At 51.8% G+C, this 25,854-nt stretch overlaps 1 protein-coding gene across 2 annotated transcripts; it reads right to left on the minus strand.

Annotated features, from left to right (window-relative positions):
* Window positions 1-994: 994 nt before the first annotated feature.
* OTUB2 (OTU deubiquitinase, ubiquitin aldehyde binding 2) lies at window positions 995-22,560 on the minus strand. 2 transcript variants are annotated; one of them, XM_044932828.2, is made up of 6 exons: window positions 22,348-22,560; window positions 10,391-10,486; window positions 8,969-9,087; window positions 5,659-5,743; window positions 4,982-5,176; window positions 995-4,023 (listed from the first exon to the last, which is right to left on the minus strand). In XM_044932828.2, exons 1-6 carry the CDS (start codon window positions 22,348-22,350, stop codon window positions 3,817-3,819), a joined length of 705 nt encoding a protein of 234 aa, XP_044788763.1. In that variant the 5' UTR covers window positions 22,351-22,560; the 3' UTR covers window positions 995-3,816. The 2 variants fall into 2 exon arrangements, with proteins under 2 accessions (XP_044788763.1, XP_044788762.1); XM_044932827.1 differs by lacking the exon at window positions 22,348-22,560 and adding an exon at window positions 16,145-16,324.
* Between the last annotated feature and the right edge of the window lie 3,294 nt (window positions 22,561-25,854).

Raw genomic sequence — 25,854 nt, forward strand, 5'->3', positions numbered from 1 at the left:
GTTTCTGTCAAGGCCCTGGGACATGTCTTAGTACCCTTTGTTGTAGTACATGCTGAGTGGTTAAGACTTGCTCAGAGCTAGGATTAGAACCCTGGGCATTTCCTTGTAGGTCAAAGGCAAATTTAGAAAACTGCTTTGGTTTTTAATTTTTTCTGGTATGCTCTTTTCTTAGGTGTTTTGTTTGTTTTGGCTGTGCTGGGTTCTGTTGCTGTGCGCAGGCTTTCTCTAGTTTGCAGTACACAGGCTTCTCATCCTGGTGGCTTCTGTTTTTTCGTGGAGGAGCCTGGGCTCTAGGCTGAGGGGCTTTAGTAGTTGTGGTCCCGGGCTCTAGAGCACAGGCTGGTTGTGGGGCATGGGCTTAGTTGCCCCGTGGCATGTGGGGCACTGATTTTCCTGAACCAGGGATGGGACCCATGTCTCCTGCATTGGCAGGCAGATTCTTCACCATTGAGCCACCAGAAGTCCCCTGCTTTAAAGGATGTCTCCCCAGCATCACCAGTGACGTGGAGGAGACCGTGAAGTCAGCTTCCGCGTGACAGCTGCCAGGACGGCAGGGCTCTCCCGTTTTCCAGATGGCAGCAGTGGACGGAAGCAGACTCAAGGTCCCTCAGCAGCTCCTGAGCCTTGAGAGGCCTGAGGACACTCGTCACAGGCCAAACAGACCCACTGATGTCCTTTGACATCCTGTCCTTGCCCCCTAACAGCAGATTCTTTTGTGGTGGGATAACATGGTAAAGAGCTGGGTTTTAAAAGATAGGGCCAGCCTCCAAGGCAGTTTTGCTCTCTGACCCAGTGAGGTAAAGCTCTGGTGAGGCCGTTCCTTTGGCACTTACAGCCCAGCCCAAGGACAGAATTTCCTGAGCGGCTGGACCTTTCACTCAATGAAGACACTCCTGCCCCTGCTGATCCATTCACACAGACGAGCCCCATGGGACGGCAGTGTTGATCTTTGGTGCGGGCCAGGTACCGACTATTAAGAAGCCAGGACCAAAAGTTGTTATGGAAACCATTTTAATACTAGAAAAATGTTTTTAATCAATTGCCCGAGGAAGCTGTAGGGCCTGGCCTACCTCCCACAGAAGCAGGGGCCCCTGGGGACCCACTCACGGAGCCACAGTCCATGCCCCTGCCTCCGCTCAGCATGGCAGTGTGTGTGGTCCTTTGACGACTTCCCTCTGCCTGGGAAACTGCAGAGCCACCGCCAAGGTGGCTTTTCCCCGTCTTGGGGTGTTCTGCCATGTCCCATTGGGAAGGGTCTGCAGGGGAAGCATCTCAAATTGTAGGGCACTCACTACACGTGAGGTCACGTGATTATTTTCACACATAATCTTGTTTCACTTGAACCAATAATTCTGTGATGTGTTGGTAATTGTCTCCATTTCACCAGTGTGGGAATTGGAACTCAGGGGGAGTGAAGTGACTTGGCTAAGGTCATATAACTAGTTAGTGACAAAGTCGCGATTTCGAACCCAGGCAATCTGGCTCCAGAGCCACTTTGTGCTTAAAGTAGGAACCAAAAGCGAGGACAGTTCTGTTGCTAAATAGTCACACTGATTTATAAAGTTCCCTTCGGAAGGAAGGTAACACATATGCAGTTGTAAAGACAAACTCTCAAAACAACTTTCCTTCCAGCTTTTGGTCTGCAAAGAGAAGGCATCATGGGGTGGGTGCATTACCCAGGAAGTGGGATCTCCAGCATGACTGGCTGCTGTAGCCGAGCAGGGTAATGTATGTGGATGAGTGGATTTCTTAATTTTGTGTTCCTTAGACTTCCTCTGAATTCTGCCACTCCTTTCCTCCACAGCGCTTTCCCTTCAGAAGCAAGATCTGAGGGCGGATGTGAAGGGAAGAGAGCGGTGCTTTGGGTTGGGCCAGTGGTTTTGTGAAAAATGGGGGAGCAGAGGGCAAGGTCATGACAACAGCCTGCCTCTCTCGGGTGTTCTGATTCTAAACTGATAGCATCTCTTCTGGGAAGAGGGTCCCCCCTCCACCACCCACAAGAGCACTGGCAGGCCTGGAAAGGCACAAACACACCCCGAAGGGAATTTCTCCAGCCTTCTGCTGAAGAGAAAGCTTCACTTTTGTGAATGCTGCACAAACTAGAAATGCAGTTAGGGAGCAGCCACTGCTGATTATACTGTGCCTGACAGCCCGGCCCGAGACCCAGGACGCCTCTCACAATGGCTCAGAGCAGCCGAGGTTGAGCTCGGTGTCCTTCAGTTTGGAAACAGGGATCAATCCATGTAACGTGTTAGCCCACTCTGACAGTGTACTCGTCATAGTGTACTCCTCCCCAGTCCAAGGTGGGAGAGACAGGGAGGGGGAACCCCTGAACCAATTCAGAGATCAGGGTCAGATTTACATTCCTGTGAAGAAGGGACAATCACTTAGCTTGAGCCCGTGGGTCCACATTCCAGCCCAGGACAGTACGGGAACCTGGGCCCCTGCCTGGGATTAAGAGCACCCTGACACCGGTCTTCACAAAGGCAGAAAATGGACGCAGGAGTGCCCTTTGTATACAGGGACTGGGAGCAGTCTGTCACCCAGCCCTGGCGCAGTCTTGGCTGTCGGCAGACACTGCAGTCTGATACTGAAGCACCAGTAGATTCGAATAAATCCTGCAGATTGGAACCTTTGAAGGCCTTGGATTAAGGAAAGCAATTCCACACCCCTGCATTCTCCCTTTCTTCCCAGAGGGGAAGACAGCTTGCTGGCAGTGGCCGCGGCCCAGCCAGGGCTCCTTGAGATCCTGAGACAGCAAGGTGAGCAGGTTATTGAGGGCCAAGTCCAGACGGATGAATGAGGAGGCTGGCAGGAGCCAGGGCTCTTGGCTACCTGGCAGCTCCCACAGTGGTGGTCTCCCCCACTAACACCTGCTCATCTCCGGTCTTTCCCACCTAACCTCTAGCCAGCCCATAAGAGGGAAGGGAGAAAGAAGCCAAAGACAGCCTCAAAAGGCTTGTCTGCTCTGCTCAGCTGGAGTCTGGTTGCATGTGCTGGTCAGTGCCTCCACCTGGCTGCATCGCTAGATCCTACTTCCAATGTGTGTTAGGGATGACGAGACAGCTTCTTGGTCCTCCCGGACCCTCGTCTTTCTCAGTGTCTGTCCAGGTGGGGCTGATGGCAGAACCCTGCAGGGCTGCCCCCCAGAAGGCAGGCAGTCCTGGCCCTGAGGGAGGTAAGGGGCCCGACAACTTGGGCTTCATGCTGATGGCCACAGGCCCCTTTCTAGACTTTGGTATTAAAGTCTTGTTCCTCAAGTTCGGGGTGAGAAAGCACTCCATCGTGAATGTTTGGAAGTACACTGGAGATCTTCAAGTTGGCCTCACTTCACCACCCCATGTGCACTCCAGCAGCTGACTGGACTTGATTTTTTATAGAACTGGTAAGACCTTGAGCTTGAGCTTTTCCTCCCCTGCAGAGAGGCACTGCCTCCAGGGAAAATAAACCAAAGGACATTTTTTTACCCAACAACAGAATGTCAGCGCTGGCAGGAACCTCCTCCAGATGGAGATTTGGACCCAGAGATGGGTAGTGACCTACGCAATGTCTCAGAACTGGGGGTAGAGCCAGTTCTGGCATCCTTGCCCAGAGTTATAAAACATTGGATCCTCCATGAAAATAAATATTAAAAATATCATCACCAAGTTACCAACAGTCCATAGTGAGTAGGCCTTATTCCCAGTGCCTTTGCCCCAAAGGCGACAACGTTCTCTAACTATAGTCTAAATCGCTTAAAAAACTGAAAAGCCATAATGTTCCATTCAGAATGCAGTCCCGTTAGGTGACAGGCTCCACTGCATGGCCTAAAATTAATCAATGTTTATCGGCTGCATAAAGGATGTTGTAGTGGGATGTTTTATAGAGCAGGTACACGGAGGGGGTGGCAGCCTCGGGGAACACGTGGTGGTTCAGGGCCGTGTCCATCTCGTCCACATACTCCACCTGCAGGGCAATGTTCAGGGCCTGGGACAGGGCCGTGATCTGGATGTGGTCACACTCCATGGCCATGGGCTCCACTTCCTGCAAAAGCCACAAGGAGAAAACAACCCAGTTGAGGATGCAGGCCCAGCAGAGGACAGGTGAGAGGTCCCACCCTGGCTTTTTGCCCAGTTGCAGAGCTCAAAACCTCTGCAACTGTGCAATGGTCTCCACAACAGGCCTTGAGGCAGATGTCGACACACGCATTTTCTAGAGAAGGAAACGCAGGCTCAGTGAGGAAGGAACAGATTGAAATCACCAGAATTAAAAGGTTTGAATCTAGATCTTTTTGATTCTGGTCCCCTTGTTGTATGTCAGAAGAACACACCACTTTGAAGAATCTGGAGAGGAGAGCAGGAGTTTTTCAGCTTGGGCTTTCTAATGTATAAGAAACCTCAGAGCAGAAGGGGACTCTATCATAAAGGGATTTCAAGCTTAGGTGCTTAAAGAGGGCTGGGTAAGCAAGTGAGCGAGTCACTGGAGACAGGCAGAGATGGTGACAAGCTGGCTAGTGAGTCCCAGTAACTCAGGCAGCTGCCACTTAGCTCCTGCTGATTGTTGCCAGGCAAGAATAAAGCCTGGGGAGCTGGATCTTCTGATTTTTCCAGAGAAATCCATACATCCATATAAAAACTGCACAATGTTTAAATGGTTGGCAGTCCTTTCAGGTAAACACCACACATCATAAAACATGTCCTGGAGCAAAGATGACTCTGGGGTTGCTACTCTGTCATTTTGTAAACAGTCCAGTCCAAAGGCCCTTTCATGAGACAATCTGAGGCTCAGAGAGGGAAAGCAACTTGCCCAAAGCCACACAGCTCAGGCAGCTCAAGGACAACCTGTTCAGTTTTCTAATCTAATGCTCTGAATTGCCATGTAGACGTGACACCCCAGCCCCCTGGCTAGGGAATGTCGGTGTTAAGGTCTCCTAAGGAGAGAGGGATGAGAGCAGAGCCCAGAGTTGGAGGCCACATCCCAAGCCGGGACCCCGAGGACCTACATGAGCGCAGAAGTCTTTGATGTCCATCTCCTCGTCGATGAAATGTCGGAAGAAGTCTGCACGGTTCCTGATGAAGGCGGAGGTCAGCAGGCGCAGGAACTGCACGATTCGGTCTGAGAAGCTCTGGTCATTGAATACCTTCAGCAGGCTGGACACGGAGCCGTCCTTCTCCACCAGCTCTACCACGCTGTAAAACTGCACCCCCGGGCCCTCAGCTGGGGGCCAGGCAGGCCCTGCCCCTCCCTCCATGAGCCTCGCTCCTTGAAATCTCCACTTTGAAATCCTCAAGTTGAGGCACCAGAATCGATCCATCAGAGATCTCACCAAAGCTGAGTGACAGGGTTAGAGACACTCTGTAGTGAGTCCCTTGGCCCCAAGTCTCCCTCCTCACTGCCATGACTGCGATTCTTACATACAGATTCAGAAGTGAGAGTCCTCCAGCCCCGCACCGCCCCCACTAGTGGGGTCAGGGGGGTGAGGTGGGGAGGCTGGGGCAAGTTTCCAGCCTGACAGCTCCCGTTCCCAAGGAGGTGCCTCCTCCCAGAGGAAGGGCAGGGCCCTGGGCTCCCTGGCCCCTCATGTCCCCGCAAGCCAGAGGCAACCCTCAGTCTTCTGTCTGTTCTGCCAGCCCCGAGGAAAGCTGAGCCCCTCAGCCGCCATGCCCGGGGTTAACTCACAGCGTTGAAGAAGTTTCGGAACGTGTGCTCCTCGAAGCCAGCCACCAGGAGGTCGTTGGGGGTCTGCAGCACACGCTCTTTGAATCTGAAGGGGAAAGCCGGTGCTTTCAGGGAAAAGCAGGGGGCGCCGCTGTGACCGTCAGCTGTCCTCTCAGTCCCCACTCCGCCCCCACACACCTGAGAGTCACCGGAGGTGGGTCGTAGACCCATTTCGCAGATGAGGAAATTGAGGTACCACCCATTCCAAAATATATTGACTCTATCTTCCGAAGGTCTCTTGACTGTCCCGTGGTTCCTGGGGCATCAATACCATCTCTGGCCTGGCGACGCCCAGCCTCCCCTCCCTCCTGGTCCCCACTCCACAGGGACTGTAAGAGTGACCTGCCGCAGCCTTCTCCCTCAGGTCACAGCTTCTCAGCACCGGGGTCCCGGAAGGGCCCCTGCTGAGCTCACCAGCCACATCTCCAGTCCAGTCCACAGCCTCCCTCATGCCCTACAGCCACTCCCCCTTCGCATCTTCACCCCTTGACATCCACTGTCCCCTCAGCCAGGCCTGCTCTTCTCAGAGATGGGCTGAATGTAAAAAACATTGTTTTTTTAAAAAAACAAGAGTATCATCTACGCTCGTGAGGTTATCGTTGTCTGCTGTGTGTGGACGGTGGAAATACAATCTGGACTATAGAGTATGTTGCATACGTCTTCCCAACTCCCTGTTCAGTGAACCCATGATGGTAGCTTGAAAAAAAAAATCATGACAAGAGGATTTAGACCACAGAAATCAACTCACACCACAGGTCAGGCCTCCCGGTCAAACGGCCATTAAACCTTTGCCAGCACTGACCTACTGCAAGATCTGGTCCAGGGACCCCACCTCTTGTCACTGCTCCCACTGCAGGCTGCCAACAGGCACAGCCCCTTCTGGGACCTGTCCTCACCCCCAGGGACGGCGAGGAGCTGCCCCAGGACACAGAGTTCAGCAGCAGAGACAAGACACAGTCCAAGGGACTGGTCCACAGGAGGGAACACCTTCCACACAGAAGGGCCGAGTGGAGAGGCTCAGGGGGACCAGCTGGCTCAGGCCTAACTGCAGCCCGGCCCCTGGGAGGGGAGCCCAGGCTCCAGTGAGGACACAGTGGGGGTTTTCATGAGGGACTCAAGGCACAAGGAGAAAGGCCTGGGAGGCGTAGGCGCCTGGTGGGAGGGCGAGGGGAGGAGAGGCTGGTCTGAAGCCAAATCATCTCATAATCTGGAAGGTGAGGCACTTTTACTTTTGCTGAAAGGCAGCCTGCCCCTGGCTGGGCCGGCGTCTCTGAGCCCGTTTTGGCCAGGGCAAGTGTGGGAAGGAGCGTGGAGCGGGGGGCTGCGGCCCCACTGCTAAGTCGCTCTCTGGCTTTATAAGGCTCCCCTTCTGTGCCGGGTGGGTGATGGGGACAGGTCTCCATGGCGGGCTGTGAAGGCCTCTCTGGCCACTGTTCCCGTGAGGCCGACATGCACAGCTCGGCTCCCGGCTCTCTTGCCTGCGCACCCTCCCATCCCCGGCTACATGCCCATCGCATCCCCACGCTCATTCCTCACCAGTGCCTGCGGGCCTTACAGTGCCAGCCCTGGGGTCGCAGAGACACATGGACCCAGTCTAGTGGGGAACAAACACTCAGGGCAGGACTCCCGCCCCGATGAGGTGAGGGAGGGGAAGGGGGACGGTGTCCGGACTTGGAGCGCAGGTCCCCTCTTGCGCAAGTCATGTAACCTATCCGAGGCTCGGTTTACTCATCTGTAAAATGGGGTGACACCAGCCTGGTACTTCCCACTGGACCCCACCTGGATGGCTCCCAGGCATTTCGGACTTGGCAACCTGGAGCTCCTGATCTCCCCCAGCCTCCCTGTGTGGCAAGAGCTTCTCAGTCCTGATAACTCAGGTCAAACGCCCAGCACTCAGCCTCAACTCTCTGCTCACGCACCCCACTCCAGCCACGAGTGGATCTTGTGGTGTCACCTCCACTCGCTCAGGCCACCTCTACGACCTCTCGTCTGGGCTCTCCAAGATCACACCCCTTGCTGCTCTCAGACACCATCATTTGTGTGTAAGCCTGGTTTTTCCTGCACACAGCAGCCTGCACGTCAGGCCTTTTGCTCTGCCAAACCCTCGGTGGCTCTATCTCATTCAGGCCAACATCCGAGGTCCACGAGGCCCATGAGGCCCTACCCCACCGGCCCCCGCTATGTCTCCAACCCCTACTTAAAACTGCAGCCCCTAGCCCTGGACAACCTGGCTGCCTTTCCTGCCTGATTTTTTTCCCACAACGCTTCCCGCCATCTGACACAGCAAGTACTGTCCGTATCTACTGCCCCTCATTCCCAGTTAGGATGCGAGCTCGACAGGCAGAGCGCTTTGCCTCTCCCGTTTGCGGCTGCATCCCCAGGGCCCACGACACAGTCGGCATGTGGCACCCACTTGGGTGATGGCTGCAGGGAGCAAGAGTGCCCCAGAAGGAGGGTAGAGTAGAAACCGGCTCAGCAGAGGAGTTCTGGCACCAGGATGCACGAATCAACCCCATGTGCTCTGTGACCCGCGGCCACTCTGCACTCTTCCCTGGTGTGTGCAGGAGGGCATCTGATGAGGAAGCCTGGGATCTTCATCGATCCTCTAAGGGCTGTGAGACCTCCAAGGTTAAGGAAGCGGGTCTCAGCATCTTGCTACTACTCCTTGTTACCCAGCAGCAGCGGCAGCTTCTCCGGGAGCTTGTGAGAAATGCAGAGTCCCCGGCCCCAGCCCTCCAGAACTGGAATCTGCATCTAAAGAAGATCCCAGGGGGTCTGCAACATGCTGACGTCTGAGAAGCCCCGAACTAAGCCGAACCCCGGGGGTCAAAGGGAGGATCATGTCCCAGCTGCAGGACAGAGGGGCCTAGGACGGCATCAACTCCAGATCCAGGCTGACCAGGTAGACACCTAGGTTACACACACTCACATCCAAGGTCAGCTGAAGCGATCCAGAACAACGGGCAATGCTTCTTTGTTTTCTCCGTGGAGTGAGGCTTCAAGAACGCACCCAAGGCAAAACTCACTTCACCCAGGCACACTCAGATCAGAGAGTTGAAAGTGCCCACTAGGTCATTTGTCCCATCCCCAGCCGGCCCCTTGGCTGCCCTCACTTCCACCATGAGGGCCACTGGGCATCCCCTCAATGTCAACGCCGCCACTCACTCCCTGGGCTAAGCAGGCTGCACCGAGGTCAAACCCTCAGGGAGGTTCAGGGCTGATCGATGCAGCAGAAACACAGCCTGCCCAGCATCCCTCACACAGCACTCACTTGAGGATCTCCCTGCTCTTGCCCAGCAGAGACTCCAGGTAGGAGTAGCCCAAGGCCCGGTAGAAGCAGTTCCCATCCCCCTTGGTCTTGCGGATGGCGGTGAACCTTTTGCTGAGTTCCTGCGGGGGACAGAGGAAATGTGGGCATCCGTACCAACGGCACCCCCGTCAAAGTCCTGTCAGGGGTGGGGTCCCTCCTCCCCCAGGCAACATCTGCTCTCAGACTGGAGGCCCTCCATGGTGTCCCAACTCTCATCCCACAAAAATAAAAATACGTGGAGTGCGACCTGCCCGAGGCATTGTGAATGGGGAGCCGTGCCCCGCTCTGAAGAGCCTACAGGCTAGGGGGACGATGGACAGCTAGACTACTGTCACAGGAAGACAGGGGATGCACCGGGGGGCGGAGCAGTGGCATCTACACCAGACTTCAGCAGTCCAGGAAGACTTCCTGGAGGAATGGCACCGAGGGAAGTGGTGTGCCTGGTGGGGGCAGCGAGGGTGCACGTGGCTGTGAGGTGGGCCAGGGGCTGCACAGGCAGTAGGAAAGGCCTCCTCGGACATCGCCAAGCAGTCTGGCCAGTCCTCCAAGCATTTCTTAAGAGGTGTGGCGTCCCCACGGCACCCCCTCCAGTTCTGCTCTGAGCTGTCAGCTTCTGCCCCGGCTGCCTCCCAGGCCTGCCTACAGTCAGGATTCTGACAGCCCAGTGTGGTTTCCAAGGGGTCAGGGAGTCCCTGCTCCCACCAGGGTGGAGCTGACGGCCCCCCAGAGGCAGGCTGTAGGGAGGGGTTATACTCCCTGGAAAACCAGCTCATCTCCCAAAGGCTGAGATATGCAGCCCAGCTCTCACTCCTGCCCCAGGAAGGGCTCCCGGCGGCCACAGGAGACAGTCCTGCCCAAGTGCAGGTGGCCAGAGGGCAGTAGGGGGACACCCAGGTTCCTCCTAGTCCCATGACCATTCCTGCATCCTTCAGCCATCTCCTCTTTGTCAGAGTCCGGCCAGAGTGGGCCTTCTCACCAGAGAGCTGCTCACAGAGTGGTTACAAACACTACTTTTATGAGCTTAGGCTGCCTGGCCCAAATGCCAGCTCCTCCACGCATGCGTGGTACAATCGTGGGCCAGCCATTTAATTTCTGTAACTTGGTTCCCTCAGCTGTGAAATGTGGGCAATAAAAGTCCTGACCTTGCAATGCTGTAATGAGGTCAAAAACTGCTGGCTTTTTTTATTTTTTATTTTTTGCAACTAAAGGATTTCTCACTAAGGTAAATACGTCCAACATTGCATTATTCTGGGAGCCCTTTAATTTGTCCAGGAACCTGGTCCAAATGCAAAGCCTTTTTAGCTTCAAAGTGGTACCTTTGTCTCTGCTCCCAACTCCAGCCCATTTCATCTAGGCTCCCCTCCTCCTGACCCTCTGCCTTACCTGGATTTTCCTCTGGTAGATCCTGTTTTCAGGATGATCCCGAAGAATTGATAGAATGTCACATTTTTCTGATATTAGGTTGAAAGATGTTTCACTCTGAAAGACAGAAAAAGGAGCAAAGCTGTGACCATTTCAAAAGCAACCGCAGGACTTTCACCAATAGAAAACCCACGACCTGCTGGTTGTAGGACACAGTGAATGTTACCTTCCCTGGACAGAAGCACCTGCGAGTGTGTGACTGGCAGCCCAGAAGCCAGGCTCCCCGGCAGGAGTCAGGGTCAGCCCCATCGTGAGAGGCGTATCATCTTGTAAGTCCTTTTGTTTTAAATTGTTTGGAAATATTTATTTAGTTGGCTGTGCTGGGTCTCAGTTGCAACATGCGAACTCTTAGTTGTGGTACGTGGGGTCTAGTTCCCTGACCAGGGATCGAACCTGGAACTCTGGCATTGGCAGTGCAGAGTCTTAGCCCCTGGACCACCGGGGAAATCCCTCATCTTGTAATTTCTGAACTGACTCATTTTATAGACTGTAATACATCAGTGCACAAAAATAAATGCAGCATGGTTTAAAAACTTAAATGTAACACCCGAAACCATTAAACTTCTAGAGGAAAACATAGGCAGTATGCTGTTTGACGTTGGTCTTGGTCGTATTTTTTGGGGATCTGTCTCCTCAGGCAAGGAAAACTCAAACAGAAACAAACAAATGGAACTACATTAAAACAAAAGGCTTTTCATCCAGGAATCTATTTCCTGTCTGTGTAAACTTGCCTCTTCTGAACATTTCATACAAATGGAATCATACGATTGGTCTTTTATGACTGATTTCTTTCACTTAACATAATGTATTTAAGATGCATCCATGTTGTAGTACATATCTGTACTTTTTTCCTTTTTGTTGTCAGATAATATTCTATGGTATGAGTATACCATATTTTGTTCCATTTGTCAGTTGATGGATTTTGGGGTTGTTTCCACTTTGGGGCTATTATGAATAAAGTTACTATGAATATTCCTGTTTAGAAAAAAAAGCTTTTGCACAGCATAGAAACTTTCAACAAAAGGAAAAGGCCACTTACTGAAAAGGAGAAGATATTTGGAAATGATATACCTGAATAAGGAGTTAATATCCAAAATATATAAAGAATTCATATAACTCAACATCAAAGATACAAACAACCCAATTAAAAATGGGCAGAGGATCTGCACAGATATTTTTCCAAAGAAGACATGGATGGCCAACAGGTCCATAAGAAGATTTTCAACACCGATAACCATCAGGGAATCAAAACCACAATGAGGTATCACCTCACCTCTGTTAGAATGGCTGTTATCAAAAAGACAACAAATGACAAGGTTGGTGGGGCTTCCCTTGTGGCTCAGCTGGTATAGAATCTTCCTGCAATGCAGGAGACCTGGGTTAGATCCCTGGGTTGAGAAGATCCCTTGAAGAAGGGAACGGCTACCCACTCCAGTATCCTGGCCTGGAGAATTCCACGGACTGTACAGTCCATGGGGTCACAAAAAGTTGGACACAACTGAGCAACTTTCACTTTCTAACAAGGCTGGTGAGAATGTGGGGAAAAAGGAACCCTGGGTGCACTGCTGATGGAATTATAAACTGGTATAGTCATTAAGGAAAACAGTGTGGAGATTCCTCAAACAAATTCAAACAGAACTATCATATGTTATTCCACTTCAGGGTATGTATCCAAAGAAAACAAAAGCACTTATTAGGAAAGATACAGGCATCCCTATGTTCATTGAAGCACTATTTACAATAGCCAAGATGTGGAAGCAATCTAAGTGCCCACAATAGATGAATGGATAAAGATGTGGTGTATAATATGCAATGGAAAATTATTCAGTCACAAAAAAGAATGAAATATTTCTCTTTGCACCAACATGGGTGGACCTAGAGACCATCATACTGAGGAAGTTAAAATAGTGAAAGGCAATATTACATGATATCACTTGCAACGTGGAATCTAAAGAAATGAACAAACATAACAAAGCAAAAACAGGGTCACAGATACAGAGAAGGAACAGGTGTTTGCCAGAGGGGAGAGGGTTGGGGGGAGGAGAGAAACAGGTGAGTGCGATTAAGAGGTACAAAACAGAAGAGATGAGCCACGGTATGAGGTATACAGTGAGCGGAGTATACTCAATAATTATGTAGTATCTTTGGAGACAATAACTAAACTTACCGTGATGATCATCTTGAAGTATAGAGAACTAGTGAATCACTATGTGGGGTAACAGGAGCTAACATAGAGCTGTAGGTCAATTATACTCCAAAAACAAACTCAGAGAGACAGAGATCAGATGTGTGGTTACCCGAGGCAGGGGTGGGGTCACAGGGAACTGGAGGAAGGTGGTCAAAAGGTTCCAGTTACAAACTTCCAGTTGTAAGATAAATAAGTACCAGGGACGTAATGTACAACATGATAAATATAATTAACAGTAGTATATGAACGTTGTTAACAGAGTATAATGGCACCCCACTGCAGTACTCTTGCCGGGAGAATTCCATGGACAGAGGAGCCTACAGTCCATGGGGTCACAAGAAGTCAGACATGGACTGAGCGACGAACACAAGAGAGGAAGTCCTAAGCGTTCTCATCAGAGGAAAAATCTTTTCTATTTTTTAAATTTTGTGTCTTTACAAAGATGGGGGATGCTCACTAAACGTGCAGTCATTGCATGATGTATGTAAATCAAATCCCTGTGCTGTATACCTTAAACTTATGCAGTGCTGGATGTCAATAACACTGGAAGAAAAAAGAATATAGTAACTGAAGTCTATGAGCCTCCATACTGTAAGGAGGCTCCATACTCCCTTTGTCTTCTCCTGACCTTCCTGTCTCACTCATTCATTCCTTCTTCTATTCATCCAAAAATACCCAACCAGTCTGCACCAAGCACTTTGTTGTTCAGTCTCTCAGTGGTGTTGGAGCTGGAAACACAGAGGTTAGACCGTCTAGCACCACCTACTGGTGAAAGTTCATATCGCAGCCCAGCTCTGAGTGGAGGCCAGTTTCCACCCAGAGAGAGAAATCAGGGCCTCTAGACGTGGGAGCTTGGTGGGAGGCCGTCTATGGCGTCGCACAGAGTCGAACACGACTGAAGCGACTTAGCAGCAGCAGCAGCAGCAGCAGAGGGTGGAGACGGAGAAGGCAATGGAACCCCACTCCAGTACTCTTGCCTGGAAAATCCCATTGGCCGCAGAGCCTGGTAGGCTGCAGTCCATGGGGTCGCTAAGAGTCGGACACGACTGACCGACTTCACTTTCACTTTTCACTTTCATGCATTGGAGAAGGAAATGGCTACCCACTCCAGTGTTCTTGCCTGGAGAATCCCAGGGATGGGGGAGCCTGGTGGGCTGCCGTCTATGGGGTCGCACAGAGTCGGCCACGACTGAAGCGACTTAGCAGCAGCAGCAGAGGGTGGAGAAGTCATCTAATGGCAAAAGGAAGACCCAGGGCCAGGGGAAGGGTAGAACATCTAACAGCTAATCTCCCACAGGCTTGTCTCTGCCTCATGTTTTTCCTGCTCAGACGAGGGTTCAGGGCAGTGGGAGCTGCACCCCTGTCTCCACCCCCCACCCCCCACCCCGGGAAAGGCTCTGATTTCATCAGGAATATAATGTTAAAATATAATGTGAAAGCCACTTCTGTTTGTAGTTGAAATAAGTAGCCTTGATGAGAACCTACTGTATGGCTCAGGGAACTCTGCTCAATGCTCTGTGGTGGCCTAAAAGGGAAGGACATTTTTTTTTAAAAAGGGTAATATATGTATAGTCATGAAACAGAAGTAGATTTTTTTTCTGGAATTCCCTTGCTTTCTCCATGGTCCAGTGAATGTTGACAATTTGACCTCTGGTTCCTCTGCCTTTTCTAAACCCAGCTTGTACATCTGGAAGCTTTCAGTTCCCGTGCCAACGAAGCCTAGCTTGAAGGATTTTGAGCATAACCTTACTAGCGTGTGAAATGAGCACAGCTTGTACAGTGGCTTGGACAGTCTTTGGCACTGCCAAAGAATAAGTCCCATTATTTACCCACCTACCTCAGTAAAAAAAAAGTCTTGTTTTTTACACACAGCTGACTTAAAATGATGGCTTGGGTCTTTTTAAATGATGGATGATGACAAAGGAGCACAGCTGTATTGAACACTGCTCACACTTGGACTGTCCCCCAATAAAACCCAACATATGGTCAGGGAAGAGGCACAAACTCAGTTCTATTTGATGAGCAGTTTGAGACAATGTCACTGGCAGAGTGGAAAGCAGTATAAAGAATGAATCCTAAATATGGAGTGACAAGAACTGGGTTGGCCAAAAACCTCATTTGAGTTTTTATAACATAGTATGGAAACACCTGAACGAACTTTTTGGCCAACCCAGTATTGCAGATGGTAGAAAACTGCCAGTCAAAATGAGAACGTGAAAGGTGGGTCAGGAAGGGGACCCACAGGCCTCATACCAGGGAAGCCTACCTAGGCTTTCCACTCGCCACAGTCGTATCATTTTTGCAAAGTAAATAGCAAATTTACTTAGGCTACTTAAAAGTCAATTTAAAAGGAAAACATTAAACAGCAGTTTGGGGGTGGGGAGGGGCTCACACTTGGGATTCAAGAGATCCACCGTCAGCCCCAGGCGTCTTGTCAACTTTCCCCCTTTATCCCCCATCCCTGTTCCCAGCCTGCCACCCCCCACCCTTTATACGTATTCCCTATGTCTTTCAATACATCTTTATAAAAATACCAAGTTGTTTTATGTATGCATGCGTTTTAAATGTGCAGACAAATTATTCTATAGGTATCATGGCCTTTTCTCTTCACTCAATACTATTTAAGATCCACCCTTTTTCACAAATGGCTCTCAGGTTGGTTGCCCTGCCCAGCAGTGGAGCCTTGAGTTGGCTCCAGCGCCCCCTTGTGGTCCCAGGTGTGTTTACAGGGCCACTGGGAGGGGTGAGTGAGTTTCTACTTTGGCACTTTCGGAGTCCCCGCCTGGCACGTCCAGAGTGACTCAAGTCAGCCCAGGTGGCCCCCGTCCCACTTCCCATAAGCATGGCCCCGGTCACATGGCTGGAAGAACAGCCTCAGCTCACTGGCCCATTAACCAGGTACAATACTCTGCATTTGACCTTGGCTGACTGTAATTGGTGGTTTTTTAAATCATGGCCGAAAATTTTCCAGGGTGTTATGGGACAGGGACTGGCCTCGCCTGACAATGTTGCGTCAGACCTCATCAGGTCACTTAAAAGGATTTTAGCCTTTAGCTGCTGATTTGCAAACAGGTGCTAATGAATTAGGTCAGGCAGATAGCACCTCTACTCTGAAACAGTTTTGAGCTGTCAAGTGGAAGAATATATTTCAAAGTGGAGAAGGATGTTTCTCTAATCACTGACTCCTCCCCAGAGACCCCAGGAACTAACCAGATGCACTAGAACAGGGGCTTGGTGTTCAGACCAGATCTGAGTCCTTGTGGGGGTCCTCTCACCTCCTACCTTCGGAAACTATAGAACCAGCAGGTCACCACCTACTGGGGTCCTGCTGACCCTGCCCTTGATCCCCACCCCGCGTCCAGACACCACCCACCTCCAAATGGAGGGAAGGCAAGTTCCCCCCTACTTCCCTCGGTTTTCTCGCCAAAGCCTCTACACATCTAGAACCTGTCCACATAGCCCCAAGAGTTCCTCAACCAGCCTGAGACCAACGAAAAACCAGGTTGACCCCAGCCCTCCACCTTTACCCTCATCCACAGATCCTGCCCCACGGGGGCGGCATTTGAAGTCCCAAAGGCTTCCAGTAAAGATGTGACCTGCCAGGGCCCAAGGGAGGGCCCATTGCCAGCGCGATGTCGGAACTCGTGCCCCACAGCTGCTGCCTGCCCCCTCCCCACCCATGGGAACCCCATGCGCCCAGCACTGTGTGAGCGCCTCCAGGGACCCCCCCAGGAGATAACGGGGTGACAAGGAGCTGCGGGGCAGGGAGGGGCCAGGCTGAAAGGACTGGGCTCTGGCAGCTCGGGCCCGCAGACCTTAAGGCCCTGACCCACAACACGTGTGACCCACGCCCACCCCCTGCCCCTCCGGTGAATTCTCTATGGGCCCCTCCTGGAACAGGTACAGCTCAGGGTTGGAAGCCAGCCCCGGTGAGCTTTCAGGAGAGGTGATACGAAGCTCCACGGGGACGCGGTCCTTTGTCACTTTTGTCACCATACTCCTGGAACAGCTGCTGGTCCCCAGCAGTCACGGAGTACCCGCTGGTTGATGCATTACCTTTGCTGGGAGGTCACCGTATGCCAGGTGCTGAGGATAATCTCACTTAAGCCTCACGGTAGCTCTGTTTTACACGTGGAAACCGAAGCCCAGAGAGGTCAAGCTGTTGGCCCCAGGTCACACAGTGAAGCGATCCCAGAAGAAACTGGACCCTGGCCCCCCAGCACATTAAAGGTATTCCACAGACCTGGTGCCTTTCTGGCTCTCTCCCCCTCCACGAAGAGAGCCCACCTGGCCCTCAGTTGTGCTCTGTCCTCACTTCCTGATGGCTCCTTAATAGCCAGGCCTCAGGCTCACGCCTCTACCTACAATCTCCGCCCCCCCCACCCATGACGTACCCCGCGGTGCCTCTGTGGGCACCCCCGGCCCAGGCTCTGAGGTCCTGGTGGGCCTCTCCTGGGTCCACCCTGAGGCCTGGTGGGCAAGGCCAGCCCTTGGCCTGCCTGACCTTCCTCTGAGGCTGCTCTGCTGGCGGGGCTGACCCCGGGTTGTGAGTCAGCCTTGTTAACCAGGCCCAGCCTCCCAGAAGCCACAACTCAGTGCGTGGTCTGACCTCAAGCTACCAACTCCTCCACAGCAGGGGCCAGAGCCTGCAGCCTCACCACCAGTGGGGCAGGACCCAGAATGCAGTCCGCCGCCCCTCTCAGAAGGTCCCTATCATTTCTAGAGGCTCCCCTGTGGCTCCAAACCTGGCCTTGCCTGCCTAGCGCTGGCGTCTCCATAGTGGGCTGTTTGCACGGGCTGGAAGGAAATGCCTCCTTATCTGATTTTTATTGGAGTTTGGTTGTTTTACAATGTTGTGTTAGTTTCTGCTGAACAACAAAGTGAATCAGCCACATGTATACACATCTCCCCTCCCTCCTACACCCCCCACCCCCGCCCCCCGCAGGTCATCACAGAGCACCGAGCAGAGCTCCCTGCGCTAAACAGCAGCTTCCCACTAGCTATCTGTTTTACATATGGTAGCGTATATATGTCATTTCTATTCTCCCAATTTGCTCCACCCTCCCAGGGCCCCCCCACCCCACCCCATGTCCACATGTTCGTTCTCTATGTCTGTGTTTCTATCCCTGCCCTGCAAATAGTTCATCAGTACCATCTTTCTAGATTCCATATATATGCGTTAATACACAACATTTGTTTTCCTCTTTCTGACTTACTTCACTCTGTATGACAGACTCTAGGTCTATTCACATCACTGCAAATGACCCAATTTCATTCTTTTTTATAGCTGAGTAATATTCCAGGGAATGCTGCTTTAAATGTCTACTTTAGGGTATAATGTACGATGTACCAACATATGGAATAATCAAACACTTTTACTGATGAGCGATCAAAAACATTTGGAGGCCAAAGATTTAGGGGAGTGCTAGTCCTAGGGCTCTGAAGTGGCTTCTTACTGCTGCTGTAACCAATTAGTACAAACACAGTAATTTAAAACAACAGGATTTATTATCTTACATTTCTGGAGGCTCAGGGGAGAACCCACTTCCTTACCTTTGTCAGTTTCTAGAAGCTTCCTGCATTTCTTGGCTTATGATCCCTTCCACCCACTGTCACACCTCCTTCTCACTCTGAGCTTCCTGCCTCTTCCTTATAAGGATCCTTGTGATTGCATCATTGGACCTCCCTGGTAATCCAGGGTGCTCTCCCCATTTCAGGACCCTAATTCACCATACCTGCAAAGCCCTTGCTGCCATGTGAGGTACCCTATTCATGGGCTCGGGGATTAGGATGTGGGTGTCTCCGGGGTGCTATTACTCAGCCTACCGCTCACATGCCCCATCTCTGCTGTTCAGCGCAGGAAACAGGGAAGACCCTACACCTGAGGCCCAATTGCCTCAGGTCAGTTATTGGCTGGCCTTGCAGACAGTCTGGATTCAGATGCTGGTCCTCTCTCATCTGACACCTGGACTCTTAGCACCCTCCTAACCGACCCTCAGACCTTCATCTCCCACCCTGGCCTCTCCCTAGAGATCCAGCCTCAAACACCACCAGCCACCAGGATGTCTGACCACAATCCCCGAATTACTGTGCCCCTAATTGCCTTCTCCCTCCACCCCTGCATCCCCTCCAGGTGTCACCAGATCCTCGAAAGCCCCCCTATCCAGATAGAACTCACACCAAAGATGCGGAAGGACTCTTCCCCTCCTCTCTTCCTGCTTCAGCTCTGCTCCTGTGTCTGGCCAGAGCTTCCACCATCTGCCCCCAGGGAGGTGGCACCAGCATCTGCCCAGTGGACCTCCTGGCTCCCACTCCCGCTCCCACCGTCACCCACAGCACCCAGCACGGGCTCCCACAAAGCGAATCAGTTGAGGGCGAGCCCTTCCCCAGGTCCCTCCAGTGGCTTCCTTCACTTGGGAAAAGACTCAACCTTTGGATGACAACCGTCATCTGGCCTTGCTCCCCTCACTCTCCTGAACTCCAGCCCCAGTGACCCTCCTTATGTTCCTCCAAAAGATATACCCATTTCTACCACAGGGCCTTTGCACATGCTGTTCCTGTGCATGGGCGGATTCTCTGCCTCTTTACATGTGTAATCACCTTCCTTGACCATCTTGTCTAAAGTTGCCCCTCCCCCCAACCCCTACTGCCTTAACTTGCTTTATGTCTTCAATGGGTTCTCTAACATATACGTTCATTTGTTGACTTGCTTTCTATCCCCCTCCACAAGAATGTCAACTCCATGAGACTAGGGACTTTGCTTGCCTGTCATGACCAGATTCCCCAGTGCCTGCCACATAGTAATGCTCCCAAAATGCAGAATGAATGGATGAGGGAATAGATGGATAAGCTGGTCTCTGACTCCAGCCTGGCCATTTCCGGCCCTCTGTCCACTCCACTGCCAGAGAGACCATCCAAATCAACCATCTCTTATTTGTCAAAAATAATTTATGGCCCCCCCCACCACCACATTTGCAGAATAAAACCCAAACCCCATGGCGCAGCATGTGAAGCCCTTTATAGCACATTCTGACCACCCCCCCCCCCAGTTTTTCTAGATTCATCTCTCCTTGCTCCATACAGACCGCTCACCATTCCCAGAATATCCCACTCTTAACCATGTTTCCAGGCCTGTCCCACCCTGACTGGAATACACAATTCCCCAAATGCTTCCTGAAAACTCCTACACATCTTTCAATACCCCATTCAAAAGACCCCTTTGTGAAGCCTTCCTTGACACTCACTGCTCCCTTAGAGTGCATGGGTTCCTGCTGTGCTCCCCAAGCCCTTAGGCTTCTTAGGTCATGACTGGTAGTTCAGGAATTGCTTGTGTCCAGTTCTGTCTTGTCTCAGGCAGTGAGTTCCTAAAAGAGGGCAGGCCCTTGTCTTTCTCATCAATGCCCAGCCCAGCATGGGGCTGGACTAGGGACCCTTCTGGGGGCTTGTTTGAAAAACCAAAGAACAAAGCACAGAAGGGCCCTGTGTGTTTGCTGTTCACATCTGACCCTCACTCTTCACTGAATGCCCTTTGAGTGAGCATGAGACCCCTCACTACCTACAACCTCCATCAGTGGCAGCCCCCAAGCCTTATCCTCACCCAGGCCACTGCCTTCCCAAGGGCTTCTATGTCTTCTACCTGGGACCCTTCCCTAGCTCAGTGACTTTGAAATGGATACAGAAAGAAAACACTATATGTTCCAAAGGCATTCTCCTCTGCCTACCACACACACACTCACCATCATCCATACCACACAGACTCAAAAACATCACCAGTGGGCCCGGCATGGTGCCTGGCAAATAGTAGGTGCTCATTAAATGCTGAATGAACAGACGAGAACACACCATGCACTGCCTCTGCCCCCACCCTCTCCCCATGATTCCCAGAGAGACGTCTTGTTTGGCGAGTTAACCACTTCATTCCTCTCCAAGGCACTACGCCGCCCGTCACAGGGCGCGGGCTGGTGCTCTGACTCCACCTGCCCTCTAACTTCTGTTCTCCTGAGTCCAGGGCAGACGGGAGGCTGGAGTCAGAGGCCTCACTATGCGCCATGAAGGCCAGAAGATCAGGCCCCAGCCCCACTGCCTCACCATGCCCTCGGCTATCCAGTGGTGACTGGAAGGCAAGCCAGCCTTGGCTCCAGGGTGGCTAAACCCATTATTACCCCAGCCCTGGCCACTCCCTTATGGGCAATGCAGAAACACCTCGGTGCCCTTCCAGGAGCAGCAGAGCCAGGTAAACCCTTAGGCCCTGCCTGGAAACAGGAAGTGGGTGTTTCCAGGTGCTCCAGAAATCCTCAGCCACACCCAGCTGGTTTGTCCAGGACAGGCTGGCTCAGATGACCGGGCCACCCACGCCACACTCAGAACGTGTCAGACCATGACCAGGCTTTGACCCGTATCCCAAGCCAGTGGCAGCCCGCAGCGGTCAGTGACCCATTTCCTTACTCAAACCTAGGAGGGAGGAGGCTCTAAGAACTAGGCCCCTGTGCACACCCATTTCCAGGATTCTGTTGTCAGAGGGAAAACCATGGCCAATTATCTGAACCAAGCACTCCATGTGCATCACCTCACGTGATCCTCACAGCAGCCCATTATACAGATGTGCAAAATAGTGCTGGGGAGGGGAAGCGACCAACCAACGCCTCTTGGGTTTCCAGGGGGCGGAGGTGAGATCACCCCTCAGGGCTGTGACCACAAGCCAAGCCACCAGTCCTTATACGTTCCAGGCTCCCTGGAGCAGGGGGGTCAGAGTTGATCAGTTTTAGGCATTCATCACACCTAGTCCTCTGCAGATTGCCTGTGCCCCTGTCTCCCCTCACCCCCAAGATGGGCTGATGTAGTAAAACAAAGGAATAATTCCTGGTGGCTCAGATAGTAAAGAATCTGCCTGCAATGCTAGAGACCCAGATTCGATCTCTGGGTAGGGAAGATCCCCTGGAGAAGGGAATGGCAACCCACTCCAGTATTCTTGCCAGGGGAATTCCACGAACAGAGGAGCTTGGCATGCTGCAGTCCATGGAGTTGCAAGGAGTCGGACACGACTGAGCAACTAACACACACACACACACAGTAATACAAAGAGCACTGGACTGGGAGTCCAAGTCCACCATGATCAGTCCCAGCCCCTCCCTGTCTGGGCCTCAGGGTCCCCGCCTGCCCAAGCCCTGAGCTCAGAGGGTCTCCGGGGCCGTTTCTGCCCCCTAATTCACGTGCCTCACAACTTGAGACAGTCTCTCCACGTGGGTCCTAACTGCAAAGACTTTCTGTTGACAAGCAGGACGGAGAGGATGTCGGGCCACCCGTGGCAACCCCAGGTCCACTCGTGGGGCTTGGGAGTGGGGAAGTCTCTAATGGCTGAGCCCTCGGGTGGGTGCGGCCAGGAGCTGCGAACTGCGGGGCTAGTAACGAAAAGGAGGCGACCCTTAGCCCTGGAGCCTCCCTGTCCCCGCCGTCGGAGCGGCACATGGGACACCAGGGACGAACGCGCCGGGGGCGGGGATCCTGGGCTCTGGGTTGGGTTCCCGTCGCTGACCGTCCACGGGAGCCTTCCAAGAAAGGACCCGGACCCCCCGGTATTCCTGGGGGGCCCGAACGCAGCGGATTTGACACTGGGGGCTGAGCCTCGCGCCGGATCCCCAGTCCCGCGAGTGCACATGCGCCCGGGGGGCGACCCCGCCTACCGCGCCCCCTTCCCACCCCTCCTTCCCCGCTTCCCCCTTAGACCACTGACCATAGTGACCGGAGCCGTCGGGCCAGGTCCCGCCCCAGCGAGGAGCGATCTGGTGCGGGAGGGCGCCGCGGGAGCCACTGGCTGGCTCCGCCGTTGGGTCGGGCGGCGGGGGCCTGGAGGGCGTGGGGAAGAGCGGAGAATACACCCGACCGCTCCGCAAACCAGAGGTTAGACCTCCACTGTGTCCCAGCAAGACACACGCCCCGCGATTGACGTCTGAAGCGAGCAATCAGAAGCTGGGCCACAGGACGTCACAGAAAGTGGGTGGGACTTCACGCGCCTTCAGCCTATGCTTTAGGGGCCATTTGACAGGGGACCGCCTCCTTTTAAAGACACAGAAACCTCTTAACTAGCAAAGGAGTTAGCCCAACCCAGAAAGACAAGTCTTCGTTTGTGAAGGCTGAAGGGCTTTTGCTCAAAACTGTAAATTGACGTCTTCTGAAAGATTGGCTGTGCTATGTGCTAAGTCACTTCTGTCGTGTCCGATTCTTTGCGACCCTATAGACTGTAGCCCGCCAGGCTCCTCTGTCCATGGGATTCTCCAGGCAAGAATACTAGAATGGGTTGCCATCCCCTTCTCCAGGGGATCTTCCTGACCCGGGGATCGAACCCAGGTCTCCTGAATTGGCAGTTAGATTCTTTGTTGGCCCCTCGTTAATTCATAATAAGGTCATATACGTAGTTTGCTCAAGATCAGAGGACAGGTGCTTAGGGAACATGTGTTCAATAATATTAAGTTACCTGCCTGCACGTGTAGCTTCTAAATAATATTTTACCCACTTCCAACTCATGAATCAGTAGGTTGCCAGGCCACCCAATTAATGTTTGTTGAATGACTGAATTTCTACAATCGTTAATTCTGTGCCTCTGGAGTTGTATGGCTATATACGAGGCACAGACCGTGGTCCAGGCTTGGCTGACTCACCCTGTACACAAGCTCATTATTGCTGAACATCAAACAGACGAATATGTATCATTCAGAGATTCATTCACTAGTCCCTGACTGCTGGAGACAGTGCTTTGGGGGTGGGGGCAAGGGGCTCCAATGAATTGTATGTACCCCTTTTATAAGTATTAATACTTCCGGGATTGTGTATTAATTCCCCCACCCGACTCTTACACATCTGCCCTTGGTACCAGGCTAGGCTCTCAAGTAAACAACATCTACATCTTCCAAGCACATATCACTTACTCAGTGGGGAGTTTGGGATCAATCAAGACTCAAGGAGAAATAACAATAAAAGCTAATTTTTTTTGAGCACTTACTATGTATCAAGCACCATCCTAAACTCTCAACCTGTATTATCGTAATTTCCTCACAACTAGTCTATGATGGCAGGTTCTATTATTCCTGTTTTACAAATGAGGAACTAAGGCATAGAAAAATTAAGCTACTTGCCCAAATGTACCCAGCACATGGAAGGATTCAATCCCGGGCAGCCTGACTCCAGAGATGGGTTTGAATTTGTTTGGAGGAGCAATGCAGGTGCTTGCAGGGGCTGTGTACTCCCCATGCCTTTTCTTGCATGTAGAGTTTCTGCTCTGTTTTTGTTTTTTGTTTTTTGTTTTTTTTTTACAGCTAAGGAAAAGCCAGAGAGGTGACAGGCTCAGTGCAGGGCTCATCTAGGAAGATGCTCAGCTGGGATGAAGCCCAGATTCTGACTCCATATCCAGTGCTCAGTGGAGACTGTGTTAGGTGGACTTCACTTGGTCGAGGAATGATTGAGCCAGATGTGGCTCCTGGGGGTTTGGGTGAGGAGACTTTGCTGAGAAGAGCAGGGAAGGGTCTGTGAGGGCACTGCCTGGGGCCTGGTCTCAGGCTTAACCTTTGTCAAGCCCACATCAGAGTCATTTGGGCCTTCCAGAAGGAGGGCTTCTAAGAAGGAGCCCTCATGCTGGGTCATAATAAGCCCTGAGCCCTTGGCCCATCTCCTCCTCTCCCTAGACCACAGCAGCTCCAAACCAAGCTGGCACTGGCCTGTGGAAGGAGCACAGGCAACCCTGGGCCCAGGCTAGCTCTAGACCCTGCGGCTCACGGCTGTGTAGCCTCAGGTGACTTCCAGGGCCTCTCTAGGCCACTGACTCCTCACTCAGTGAAGGAGTTGAACAATTTAGGCCATTAAAAATAGATGAAAAAATATTTCTAATAGTGAAGCTTTTAAACAAAAACACAATCTTACACAGAATCTCAGTACTATGTATAATGGAAACTTTCCTCAACTGGGTCTTGAATGAGCAGAGAAAATGTAGTCTCTTTAGTCTGTAAGTAATCAGACTTCTCTCTTAAGAGTCCCTTGGACAGCAAGGAGATCAAGCCAGTCCATCCTAAAGGAAATCAACCCTGAGTATTCATTGGAAGGATTGATGTTGAAGCTGAAACTCCATTACTTTGGCCACCTGATGCAAAGAGCTGACTCATTTGAAAAGACCCTGATGCTGGGAAAGATTGAATGCAGGAGGAGAAAGGGACAACAGAGGATGAGATGGTTGGATGGCATCACGAACTCAATGGACATGAGTTTGAGCAAGCTCCGGGAGATAATGAAGGACAGGGAAGCCTGGCATGCTGCAGTCCATGGGGTTGCAAAGAGTCGGACACGACTTAGCGACTGAAAAACAACAACAACAACAAAATCTGGTTAAAATCAGGGAGGGGGGAAAAAGCTTCCAAATAGTTCAGCCATTTTCTTTCTTTCTTTTTAATATCTACTTACTTATTCTTCGATCTTCATTTCAGGATCTTTAGTTGAAGCATACCAACTCTTCAATCAGGGATTAAATCTGGGCTCCCTGCATCGAGAGTAGAGTCTTAACCACTGGACCACCAGGGAAGTCCCTAGCCAGTTTTCAGTCTGGGTTTGAGTTGAAATTGTGAACGGTCCTTCTAGGGGCTGCCCTGTGTTCTTTCCGCAATTAACCTGCTCCACTTCTGCCTTATCTCCTCTCTCCTTCACTTCCCCACGTCCTCAATAGATGAGCTTAAGAGGCTGGCTTCAAGTACCCGGAACCCTCCTCTAAGTCTCTGCTCCTCCTGGAAAGTCCTTTTCACAGGCTCCATTTGTCACAGTCCCCCAACCCCACCCCATCCTTCAAATTCTGGCTCCTCCTCCACGAAGTCTCCTCAGATTTCCAGACTGGTCATGAATTCCTCTGAATTTCCACTGCATCGTCTCTGTTCTGCTTTGTCCTTATCCTTTGCAACTGTGAGTTGGAAGGAACAGTAGGACATGTAATCACAAGTGTGAGCAATGGCATCAAGTGTATTTCTGTCATGACTGCCATAGCATCGGTCCTTGTGAAAGGCATGCCTCTCTGTTTCCTCATCTGTAAAGTGAGGGTATCCATACCCATCTCAAAGGGCAGTCAGGAGGACTAAATGAGATGATCTTGAAAAGTACTTGACACCGCACTTGGTATCCAGTAAGTGCCCCATATACATGGGCCTTGCCTGGTGCTTACTGGGGCCTGAGTCCTGTTCATCTTTGCCTAAAAGGGACAGGTAGGGAT

This window comes from Bubalus bubalis, chromosome 20 (genome assembly GCF_019923935.1).
Source record: "Bubalus bubalis isolate 160015118507 breed Murrah chromosome 20, NDDB_SH_1, whole genome shotgun sequence".
Taxonomy (NCBI): domain Eukaryota; kingdom Metazoa; phylum Chordata; class Mammalia; order Artiodactyla; family Bovidae; genus Bubalus; species Bubalus bubalis.

What these genes read in the sequence shown, in the direction of transcription:
- OTUB2 (XM_044932827.1), bottom strand. Translation starts at nt 16,309, where the DNA reads ATGGGGTTCCCATGGGTGGGGAGGGGGCAGGCAGCAGCTGTGGGGCAC. An exon ending in AAGAGCAGGGAGATCCTCAA is followed by an intron (nt 5,744 to 8,968) that starts GTGAGTGCTGTG and finishes TTTCCCCTTCAG; the next exon opens with ATTCAAAGAGCGTGTGCTGC. An exon ending in TCAAAGACTTCTGCGCTCAT is followed by an intron (nt 4,024 to 4,981) that starts GTAGGTCCTCGG and finishes TGGCTTTTGCAG; the next exon opens with GAAGTGGAGCCCATGGCCAT.